This window comes from Lipotes vexillifer, unplaced genomic scaffold, assembly GCF_000442215.2.
Source record: "Lipotes vexillifer unplaced genomic scaffold, Lipotes_vexillifer_v1.1 scaffold640, whole genome shotgun sequence".
NCBI lineage: Eukaryota > Metazoa > Chordata > Mammalia > Artiodactyla > Lipotidae > Lipotes > Lipotes vexillifer.
In genome coordinates, this window is record NW_006773138.1 from 559,308 (window position 1) to 572,025 (window position 12,718).

At 41.1% G+C, this 12,718-nt stretch overlaps 1 protein-coding gene across 3 annotated transcripts in view; it reads right to left on the bottom strand.

The window, feature by feature from the left end:
• Nucleotides 1-11,661, bottom strand: part of FCHSD2 (FCH and double SH3 domains 2) — a 298,533-nt gene extending 286,872 nt beyond the window's left edge. The window contains exons 1-2 of one of the 3 annotated variants that reach the window (XM_007448070.1): nt 11,415-11,661; nt 9,540-9,637 (exon numbers count right to left, since the gene is read on the bottom strand). In XM_007448070.1, coding sequence (XP_007448132.1) covers nt 9,540-9,637; nt 11,415-11,435 — 119 coding nt within the window. In that variant the 5' untranslated portion in view covers nt 11,436-11,661. The remainder of the gene's footprint in view (nt 1-9,539; nt 9,638-11,414) is intronic. The other 2 variants (XM_007448071.1, XM_007448069.1) reach the window with 2 other exon arrangements.
• Between the last annotated feature and the right edge of the window lie 1,057 nt (nt 11,662-12,718).

The window sequence follows — 12,718 nt, forward strand, 5'->3', positions numbered from 1 at the left end:
AACAATATGTTAAATGATGACTTTGATATAAAACCTTTGAATAAAGTTAACTAAAATAAAATTTGAGCCTGGACATCAATCTAACCAATCTAATCAATCTAACCAATCTAACCACCCAATATGTTTGCTTGTTTGGAAACAAAACAATTCCACAACACACAAAGAAAAGAACATAGTAATACACAGAGCCTGTTTCCCCAACTCTGAACAACAACCAGCTTGAGACCAATCATTTTATGAAGTTTGTGAATCAAGTATTCTTAATACTTGGTATATATTAGAAATAAACTGTAAAGTCTATTAATGATGAAAATAACTTCACTAAAAACTAACTAAAAGCCAAAAATGACATTTTAGCATCAACTAATATAAATTCTTATAGTATGTTATCTTTAACAGACAAGCAATAAAATATTCACCAACACTGAATCATTTAATTTTAGTTTTAAGAGTAGATAATATTCACATAGTTCCAAATTCAAAACTTACCAAAAAGGGTATATAATAAAAAGTCTCTGCCTCTCGCCCCCTTCTCCAGCCACCAATGGGGGGAAAACAAATAACACTAAAATATAATCAAGGGATATACATTCCCAGTTGTTTCCTGTGGGACCACAGACATGGTAACACTTTACATAACACTAGAAATAACATTTTCTTTTTGAATTGGGATTATTTCAAAGTTCACAAAACAGAAAACATCTGGATGACAAGACACTCATACATGAATGCCAAAAAGGAGATCAAATGGAATGTTAAAGCATGACCAAGGAATACTGTGAGGAAACAATAAAATGAAATAAAAATATCAGCTAAGATTCTATTAAGTTAGTCCTGACCAACACATGACAGGAAATCTGCAGCAATGGAACAAACTAGAGGGTTGCGTTTCTGTGCCTAGTTCCCAAATTAGTCACTGAAGAGCCAACAGCACAAACCAGACTAACTAACTCCTGCTTATGCATCAGATCATTCCTGAAGATTGACACCATCAAAACAGACAGCATCTGTGGGATTCAAATGAACATTCGAAGAATTTACAAAGAAAAACATCAACTTATCACCACAGGCCTCCTCAGGTAAAAGGCTGCATTCTCTATACTTTCATGACTGAATTGCCAATCCTCAATTTCTAGGAGTGATTCTAGCTCTCATTTGTCCTTCCCTGCTTTCAGTTTAGCCGCTTTACTACTTATTAACGCTTTCACCTGAGAAGTAAAAGGAGTTCAGCAAAAATGAAACTACCTGGAGGGCCCTTAGACCACGATTTCCCCAAATTATCAGAAAACCAAAAGTGGCAAGATATGTATTTAACCACTCTTAAGTATTCTTAACAGAAGAATCCTAAGAGGCCATTGGCCTACTGGCCCATTGCCTATGGTAAATACAAAAACCTACTACTCCCAGCCTAAGACACTGAACTTAAAAGCAGTTGAAAGGAGGGGATACAAATGGTTTCTAAGGAGTCTCTTATTCCCAATCTGCTTGGGAAAACTGGAATTCTAGCTATATCTTTCATAATCTAAAGTCAACACACTTTTTACACTTTTACGGAAAACACTAGGAGTAAATTAGAAATGGGTCCCTGTGGCAAACAGGGCAAACAGTAACGTGGAAAAGCCATACTACTGCAACCAATACCTATTTCTTACTGGCAAAGACCACCTCTCCAAGAAGGTAATCACATTCCCAGCCTCCTTTGCAGCTAGGCTGCAGGGGCATATGAAGCAAACTCAGCCAATGAGATACAAGGTAAAGTCTTCTGAGACAATTTCTGGTAGAAACTGTCTCCCCTAGTAAAAGGAAAGGAGGGAAGGTAAAGGGGGAAATTTTGCATGAGAAGAAACGGCACTTCCTTTCTCTTTTAACACCTAATGTTGTACGAGAATAGCATGCTTGGAACTGTGTATGCCATCCAGCAATCATAAGGAGAATCATTATCAACACACAGAAAGATGGAAGGTACCTAAGGCTGCTGAACTTAGTGAAGAAAATTCTTTGGTATTACTTGAACAGTTTATCTTTGAGGTTCATTACATTTTTTAACTCACAGGTTAACTCTTTACAGGATGAGTAAGTCAAAGACCATAATTTCTGAACTGATGTTCTCAATTACTTAACAAAATTACAGTCCACATGCATCTGCTGAGCACCTACTATGTTCCACACACTATGCAAGAAAGCTTTTATGTGCATTACTTTAATTATCAAAATAGCCCCATAAGGTATTATAATTATCATTATTTTACAGATAAGAAATATGAGGCTCACTAAAGTTTAAGTAACTTGTGGTAACTTGTGGCCAAATTCACATAATTAATAAAGATTAACAACTAGGATTCGTACCCAGGTTGTATATCTCTAAGCTGGTACTCATTCCAGTAGCTGTGATCAGCTACCCTACCACTCAGATCATCTTCACCATCTCCCATACGTATATACTTGGGTGTGGCTAAAAAGACCAAATCAAGGAAAAGGGCACATAAAAATTCTTCAATACTTCTGTTCTTAACCCAAGTGGTAGGTAACTTTCATTATTACTCCTTAGTTTAATTCCATATGACTCTGTTTAAAAAATTCTCCCTCTCATGATTTACATCAAGTTCTAATTTGAAAGAATACTGGATTGAGAAACAATGATTGCTGAATGAATGAAAAAGACCAGGGTACAGCACCTGACCTGCTACTTCCAATTTTCATCATATCTAAAACTCCACTGATTGCAAGTCACATTATGTTCCACTAAGAAAAAATGCTGCCATTTAAATTGATACAATACCCTATCACTTATTGATACAATTTTTATTTATACTTATTAGAAGAGCTCTTTTAAACTGTGTTAGATTTTTTAAAAATATTTATTTATTTATTTATTTGGCTGCACCGGGTCTTCGTTGCGACATGCTGGATCTTTTAGTTGTAGTGTGCGAGATCTTTAGCTGTGGCATGTGGGATCTAGTTCCCTGACCAGGGATCAAACCCGGGACCCCTGCATTGGGAGCATGGAGTCTTAGCCACTGGACCATCAGGGAAGTCCCCATTAATTAGATTTTTGGCATGTATTACTCTTGTGCACAATTTTTAAAAGGTAAATGAATAAATTGGTGCATAAACTGGTCACACTCAGGCTCAAACTCTTCTGAATCACTTTTGAATCAGTCATTACTGCTTTTCCACACAGTATCATCCTCTGTGCCATCAAAAGCCTGGGTTGGGGGCTTCCCTGGTGGCACAGTGGTTAAGAATCCACCTGCCAATGCAGGGGACACAGGTCCAAGCTCTGGTCCAGGAAGATCCCACATGCCGCAGAGCAACTAAACCGTGTGCCACAGCTACTGAGCCTGCATTCTAGGGCCCATAAGCCACAACTACTGAGCCCACATGCCACAACTACTGAAGCCCTCGTGCCTAGAGCCCGAGCTCTGCAATAGAGAAGCCACTGCAATGAGAAGCCCGTGCACCGCAACAAAGAGTAGCCCCGCTCGCCGCAACTAGAGAAAGCTGTGCGCAGCAATGAAGACCCAATGAGGCCAAAAATAATAAATAAATAAATAAATAAATTTATTTTACAAAAGCCTGGGTGATCCAACATTTGTATTCAAACCATTATCTCTGGGATTTTCTTTCAAGCTTGCTGCTAACTACTCTGCAAGTTCTGTGCATGAAGAGACAAGGACAAACACATCACAACCAAAATCAACTGTAAGATGTAACCGGATTTCAGAAATATAAGAATGTAAAAAAAAATGTGCTTCTTAGAATTAATAAAACACAATAACTTATTTTGTTACCTTGTATAAGACAACATCCTATAGCTACCAATGGTGAATATCTACCATGCTTGGCATTTCACCTATCTCATTTAACTTTTACAGAAAAGCAAAAAGGTAAGCATTAACCTTGTTTTACATACATGAAATATGAGGCTCAGAGAACCTTAGTAACTTGTCCTAGATTATCCAGAATTAGTGACAGAGCTGAGTTTCAACCTCTGGTCTATCTTCAAAGTCCTTATTCTTTTCACCACTTCAGTGGTGCTCAAAATTTAGGGCACATAAGAATTACCTCAGGTGATTCTTCCACAGAGTGGGAGAAATATTGCAAATACTGCATATATTTGCAAATCATATAGCTGATAAGATAAATATTTAAAGAACTTTTATAACTCAATAAGAAAAAGACAAATAACCCAATTAAAAAATGGGCAAAGGATCTGAATAGACATTTCTCCAAAGAAGATATGCAAATAGCCATTAAGCATACGAAAAAATGCTCAACTTCATAAGCTATTAGGGAAATGCAAATCAAAGCCACAATATGATACCACTTCACACCTACTAGAATGGCTATAATCAAAAGACAGACAATAACAAACACTGGTAAAAATGTTTAGAAACTGGAACCTTCATACATTATAGCTAGCGGGAATATAAAATGGTACAGCCACTTTGGAAAACAGTTTGAAAAGTTCCTCAGAAAGTCAAACATATCGTTACCATATGACCCAACAATTCCACTACTAGGTATATACCTAATATAAATGAAAACATAAGTCCACAGAAAAATTTGCTCAAAGGAACATTATTCATAATACCAAAAAAGTCCATCAACTGAGGAACAGATTAATAAAATGTGGTATATCCATACAGTGGAATATTATTCTGCAATAAAAAAGAAATGAAGTATTGATACTATAACATGGATGAAAGTTGAAAACATTATGCTAACTAAAAGCCAGTCACCAAAGACCACATATTGTATGATTCGATTCCATTTATATAGATTCTGCTTCTACAGAGAGCGAAAGTAATAATTGCTTAAGGCTGGATAAGGTGATGAGAAGTGACTGTTAGTAGGTAGTTTCCTGTAGGAGGGACAAAAATATTCTAAAGTTAAAGTATCGTGATGGTTGTAAAACCCTATGAATATACAAAAAAACTTTAAATGGGTTAATTGGATGGCAAGTGAATTAGATCTCAATAAACCTGTTTTTAAAAAAACCCTCTAGACCAGATTACCTCTAAGTTTCCCTTTTAGACATAAAGGTCTCTGAGACAATGAAAAAAAGTCTCAGAGCTTCCATCAACAGACTTCAGAATCCAATCCCCAGTGACTCCCATGAACCTACAGTTTAGAGAAGGCAACATATAGTATAGCAATTCCTGACTTGAGGTCACTAGACCTCCAGATGTCTGCAAAGAAAGGACAAATGCTTCTTGAGCCAGGTTAAATTTTTCAGAACATCTGTGAGAAACCACACATACCCTCAACCTGCTCTGAGGTAAAGTTTAAGTATCTTTGCTTTTGGCTGGACTCATGTTACTAGTTTTAAAATACTGACTCAAAGCTGACTGACAGCTCAGTATATGAAAAGTGAAAAATAAAACAAAAATGTACTTTTTGATATACTTTTTGATATGCAAAATATTTCCAAAAATGGGAGCCATGATGAGTTCCTTGGTTAGAAGGTTGGGAAATACAGATATAGGGGAAAGTACACTAGCCTAGAAATTAGGAGAAATAACTGAAGAGTCCACCTCAATATGATTCACTTCCTATCAACTGTCTCGGTTTCCATTTTCATCTATAAAATCAGCAAACATCATAGTATCCACCTGACTCTAAAATTCTATGACTTTTCAATATTATATAATGACCTAAAAATGTCTGCTAAGAAGGTAATTCTTTATATTCTGCATCCCTGCAAAGAACTTTCTTTACTGACTCAAGTTAGCACATCATAAGAATAAACAAGAAATACATTATATTAATACACAACTCATAGGCTCTAGTATTTAGAAACTTATTTATAAGTGGCCCTAGAAAGCAAAGAGAGAATAAAAAATAATAAATGAAAAAGGAAGTAAAGTATGCTAGTCTACTGCTGACAGCAAAAGTCAACAGGAAACACTTCAGTATAAAAATCTCCCCAAAGCATGGAATGTCCCTAATTAACAACAAATAAGTTATCTTTCCTTCTCATACTTTACTCCAACACACCAGCTTCTACATGCACCCCTGGAACTCAAATGAACTGAAGAAAGGGAAGAGAGCAAAGGAAAAAAACTATATCATAATTGATCTCCTTTCAAAATTCCAGAAGATGAGAAGGGGGGAGGGGAGTGGGAACTAGCCATAACCCAGAATAAAATTTTCCTATTTACAGCTTAATGTGTTGTGGTCTTTTTTTTTTTTTTTAACTTTTTTTAAAGTCAAAAAATTTCTCTCTGCTTACTTACTTCTTTATGTCAAGAATTAAAGGTATTTGCACTTTGAGGGGTGAATTCATACTAATTTAAATTGAGCATAACACTGGTGGGGGGTGCATCAGTGAGAAGGAGAGCTATTTGTGGGATTTTGGGGAGGAAGGTGGTGAGAGCCTCAAAAAAGGAAAAGCAGGCAAGATGCTTTGTAACATAATACATATAAAAATCCAAGTTCAGAGATTTCTAATGAATTTTTTTAAAAGGTCATTCCACTTGCTAAGACAAATCAACAAAGCCAGACCACTTCCTCCTCAAGCAATTAAAGTTATGAATATTGAGAGTAAAAATTTTCAATTTCCAATTCAGTATTACCATTGGGGGGGAAAAAGCAAATCAGAAACCTAAACTCATGTTTTAGGAGGTAATACAGTATTCTGCTCACAACTATATAGGAATGAAGGGATTCATCCCATTTATTTAATACAAAGAAAAACACACTGACTCCTTTAAAATAATAAAGAATCCATGAATCCTTGGAGCACCAACAGTCTCTGTATTTACATATTATATATAAATACAGATATACTCTACATCAAATAGCCACAGTACATTTTAAAGTGCCTACATGAATCAAATTAAAACACAAGCTCAACAGACATCACTACAGCCCCCTACAAACAGAGCTTATACAATATCTCACTTAAACACAAATAAGCTGCATGTAAATATAACCAGTTACATTCATTTAACAATTCTGCCAGCTGTTTACAAAGGGTACAAATATACAAAAATGAATAAGACTTAGCCTCTGACTTCAAGGAATTCACATGAGGGGGGAAGCCAGAAGCATGTACAAAATCAAAATTCTTTGAGATCACAGAGAAGATCAAACTTGCAAACTTAGTGGTAACCAGAATTTGCCAGATGAAAATTAGGAGGGCACAAAAGCATGAATGTTGAGAATACAATTAGATAACCAGAAGTCCTAAGTGGCCAGGGCAGGGGGAATAAGGAGAAAGGATATGCATGGGCATGAAATGGTAATAACTAAGCCAGGAAATGAAGCTTGTAGCTTGTACCTAGGTTGCAAAGGGCCACATGTGCTATGACAAAGTGTTTGGTCTTTATCCTGAAGACCACAGAGAACCTGATACATAATAAATGATGTTATTAGAGGGACCTCCCTGGTGGTGCAGTGGTTAAGAATCTGCCTGCCGGGTGGGAGGGAGAGAGATGCAAGAGGGAAGCGATATGGGGACATATGTACATGTATAACTGATTCACTTTGTTATAAAGCAGAAACTGGCACACCATTGTAAAGCAATTATACTCTAATAAAGATGTTAAAAAAAAAAAAAAGAATCTGCCTGCCAGTGCAGGGGACATGTTTAAGCTCTGGTCCAGGAAGATCCCACATGCCATGGAGCAACTAAGCCCGTGCACCACAACTACTGAGCCTGCGCTCTAGAGCCCATGAGCCACAACTACTGAGCCCACATGCCACAACTACTGAAGCTCACGAGCCTAAAGCCCATGCTCCACAACAAGAGAAGCCACAACAATGAGAAGCCGGTGCACCGCAAAGAGTAGCCCCTGCTCGCCACAACTAAAGAAAGCCCATGCACAGCAACGAAGACCCAACGTAGCCAAAAATAATAATAATTAATTAATTTTTTTAAAAAGAAAACAAATAAATAAACAATTATTAGAAAATTAACTGGTAACAACGTGGAAAACAGATTTAAAAGGAGAGATTGGGAGGTGGAAGATATGAGAACACTACAGTAATAATTAGGATATTACCGCAACAACGCTAGTGAAATGTGATGAAGTCAGAAATAATACAAACAACTAAACAGTAGCAACAGGAGCAGCAATCTACATCAATTTAGCAGTGACGTGTCCATATAGCTGACCATAAATCAATGTATAAGCAACAGGGGAAACAGAGAATATGCAAACAAGAGGTCTCTTGAATATAATCAAAAGGACTTAATGACTACTGACTATCCATACCCCACAGAGGATCTTTACTTACAAAGGAAATTTGCCTTCCTAAACTACTAAAATATAAAATACCTTCATTCACTTAATAAATGTTAAAAGCTTAATTCGTAACCATATGAAAAGTTTCAGGTGTCTTGCACAGGAATTATTTAAGTCTAAAAATTTCCCTGTGTCCACAAGAAAAACAAAGAAACAAATACAGAATTAAAATAGAGTAGTTTTCACCTGAAACTAACACAACATTGCTAATCACCTATACGCCAATATAAAATTAAAAGTTAAAAAAAAAAGAGTAGTTTTCAGTCAGAAAACAATGATCTTGGTATATCCAAGTTTGGATGAGTCTAAATTAATATGCCTTAGAAACCCTGAAAAGATACGTAAATAGTAGAAATATTAATTTAGTATCTAAATTAAATATGGGGGGGGAAAAGGAACTCTAAGTAAAAATCTTTGGGCTACGAACAATTCAGCTATCCAAACACATATAATTTTATTATAATAACATATAGTTAATATTTTTCATGAAACCAACATGAGGTTGTGCACCACAGGAAAAAATAAGTAACTGATGAGGCTTACAGACCCAATTCCAATTTAATAAATGTATTAATAAAGGGAAATAATTGCACCGACTCTGTTTCAACATGCAAATCATTTTCCTTTACAAAAATGTTTGTTGAACTGTCAGTTTGTATTATAAGATTGTTAAAACAGTGGTGTTTCTTTCAATAAAATGAGTCATCATTACCTCTATAAAGAAAGACATTGACTTTCACAAGGCTGGCAAGACGCCTTATCTTTTTAATTCAAAGTTATCTTGAATAGGGATACAAGTAACTTTAGTGATAAAATATGATAAACACATTTCCCACTAAATTTAATGTTCAAAGACAAAGTTATATTTATCATGTTCTAATAATCATCTGAGATTGACTGGCTCACCCCCAGATATTAACCATTAACCATGCGTCAGTTTAAAATTCCATGTGAAATCGTTAAGGTCAATAAATGTAGAAAGGTCAATTTAGCAGAAAAATTATTTAAATAAGAATTTCTACTTCAGTGATTATAATCTGACTGATAAATTTGTAAGAACCTTGTTTTTTCATAATAGTATGTGTAGGTTATAGGTTTCTCCACTAAAGGAAAAAAAGTTTGTATTGTGTTAATTCCAGTTATAATTTCTAGCTGAGTCAAAGCTCTAAGAGCCTTAAAGCAGGAAATCCAAAAGGAAATTCCATCATCAGTTCCTGGGGCTTGGTAATGCAAAGGTTGTTTGAAATAGAGATACAGAAGTTCTCAAACTATTTACTATAACCTTACCTCATATCTTCAAGCAAATCACATTCTGCTTGATGTTTGGCTTGAAGTTTTGTCATCTGCTCAACTTGAATGTTTTTCAGTTCTTGTGTAACTTTCACCTAAAACATACCATATATTTATGAGGCCTTACTGCAACTTTAACAACAAAAAAATTACTTAAGGAAAATACGAAATACTTGTCAGAATATATAACTCTTACTTGCCTTTCCCCTGAGGACCATAAACCCATTATTAGCCATATAATTTTGTTTACTGCAGATAATTAATGAAAAAACTAGCTAAAACAACCTGAAGCAGAGGCTAAATGAAAGTACATGAGTATAAAAATTACAGATTAAAGAGGTGCAAAATAAACTGCCAGTCATTTCATTTCATGTACAAGCTCAATACATATCCAGGTCTTTAAAAGAGTCTGTCTTCTGTTTCTTCCAAAAAGGATACAAAGACATTAAAACATCAGGAGAGGTGAGCAGAGTATAGATGGGAGAAGTGGCCATAAGAATGCCTAATATCTCATGACCAAAACGTACACAATCATGAAATTATATGCATGAATCAACTACTTAAATTATTCCATAATGGCTACGAGAAGCACACTCTCAGGATGATGCCCTCGACTTGCTGGACAGCACATCAAATCACAATCTCTTTCTCACAAAGGAGAAAGCAAAAGTGACCTTTCAGCATATGCAGTGCTTTTAAGCCACCACAGCAAGCCGGTCCCCGTGGCGTTTCCACTTCAAACAGCTATAACAGTATATGCAAACCGGCCAGTGCCTCGCCCGCCAGGCCGGGATCCAGGTTACAGTGGGCCTGGAACACCCCCATCGCCGAAGCAGGGCCACTGGAGGGGTAAGTGTACGTGTGTGAAAGAAAAAGACTCACTTAACCGGAGAACCCGGGTTAAGAAAGAGAAAAAAGAGGGAGCAGATACGAATGAGTTAGGCATTCAGCAAATGTTTGCCCACAAGGGGAGGATAGAACAGCCTCCTCCACCCAGAGGAGACACAGCCTCAGTAACCATCTGCAGGATTGAAAAGACAAGGACACAGCCTCAGTCCCTGGGAAAACTGGGAGGAGGACATTGAAACAGTTCTGGAAAGGCGAAGCGGGGAAGCTGCTGACAAGCCCGGAGCACCCGTCACTCCGTCACTCCCACCCGAAGCCTAGATCACGGCTCACACGCCAAGCACGGCCCGGTTCTCTCTCTTCTGGGGACAGCCCTAGTCGGAGGGGCGGGGCAGGAATGGGGAAGAGAAAGACAGGACCGCTCACTGCTTAATTTCTTGTTTTCCCTTGGGGTGGGGGTGACTATTGCGACTTCTCTTCGGTCGCCCCGTGGGAAAAGCGAGCCAAACATTAAGGCTAGGCTGGAAACAAATTCCCTGTAAATTTGCCAATGGGGGAGGGTGGCGACAAGCAGGCGGAGGGCTCAAACCTGGTGCAGACTAAACAATCACATAAGCAAAAGGCTCTGCAAGCTGCAGGGGCTCGCTCCCCCGCCTCCTCTCGGTGCAGCCCCGAGAAAGCACTTTGCAGAGAGCAGCACTGCCATGCGCGCTCGCTCTCTCTCACACACACACACACACACACACATACACATACACACACGCACACCCGAAACTCTTGTGAAATGTCTGGGGATGGGGGGGTCTACCGAGCGGTGGAGGGGACGAGCCCTGGCCGCCCCTCCGACGCGAAGGCACCAAACACGCGCGCCCCCCGCCAGGAGCCGGCGGCAACTCAGTGACAAGCCCGAGACGACGGTGGTCACGGCCCCTTGCGCAAAGGGGGAGGGGGCGCAGTGGTCGCCCCAGCCGCGTTCCTTGTACGCATCCCCCCCAAAACCCCAAAGACCCCCAGCTGCATTCTCACCTTCCTCGGCGGCGGCTGCATGATGCTGAAGGGACATCAATCTTCCTCCGACGGCGGCGTAAGTGAGGAGGGGAGGAGGAGGGCCAAGAGGAGAAGGCCGCCCAGCGAGCGGGCGTGTGCTTGTGTGTGTGTTTAAGGAGAGCCTGAGAACGAGGACTCGCCTCGGAGAGAGCAAGGCCGGCGGATGGCAGGACAACCCGGGTCCGAGGGTGAGTGTGAATAGAAGGAGGAGAAGCGCCGAGAAGGCCTGGGCTCCGGCGGCCCTGGGGGTGTGTGAGGCAAGGAGGCGGAGACCGCGAGGGGGCGGGGGCCCGGGTGCGGGGGCGCAGGCTCTCCCAGCTCGCCGAGCGGCTCTCGAGGAGCACCCCCGTCGTCCGGTTCCCTGCCCGCCGCGGCTATCCACCAGCCGCCGATTCCGCGGCTCCTCAGACGCGGCCGCCCCCGCCCCCACTCAGGCAGCCTGGCCCTCGCTGGGCCCAACACCCCCGCCCGGCCTGGGGAGGTGGAAGGCGGCGCCGCACTCTCCGCTTGGGTTCCTCCACTCAGGCCGCGGGAATTTCCGGCCCCAGCGCGTGGCGCAGCGCCCCGCTCCGGCGGCGGAGGGAATAGCTTAGGCCAGAGCTGGGTTCGAGGGGCCGGGCCTGGCTGCAGGGAGGAAGCGTGGCCGCGGCGCGGAGCTCCGTATCGCGGCGGGGGACGGGGGGAACTAACGGATCGGTCGGCGAATGAGAGGGGTAAAAATGCTACCGCAGCACGAAAATCCCCCCGTTCTCTCCAAGAATGGCACGTTCCAAACGCCTCCTGTTGTCCCTCCCCCACAGTGGGAGCCAGCTGGGGGCTTCCCGCGCGCTTTCCCGCCCGCCGCGGCGCGCGCCCCCGGTTGGGGGCGCGCACGTGGGCGGGAGAGGGCTTTGCGCCCACGCACGCGCATAAGGTGCTCCTGCGGGAGTGTGTGTGTGTGTGTGTGTGTGTGTGATAATGGGGGGACAGTAGGAGAGTCCCGGTTTTTGCTTCTCGGTCCTCCAACACCCCTCTCCTCTCGGGCGGATGAGCCTGGCCGATCTAGGCACCAAGGAGCGAGCGTAGACTAGTCCTTTCGCGGCGGCCGAGGGTGCCTGGCTTGAGGGAGGGCGTCTAGTTGCCCTGCAAAGAAAAAATCGGTTCCCTGCTACAGGGCGTCCAAGTCAAAGAGTGTGGACTGCTTGCTAGCGGACCATGAGGCTGCTAAGGCCAGGATCCCCATTTCACAAATGGGAGGCAGAGGAGTGGAGACCTTATGAAGGTTACACAGCAGGACTAGAATC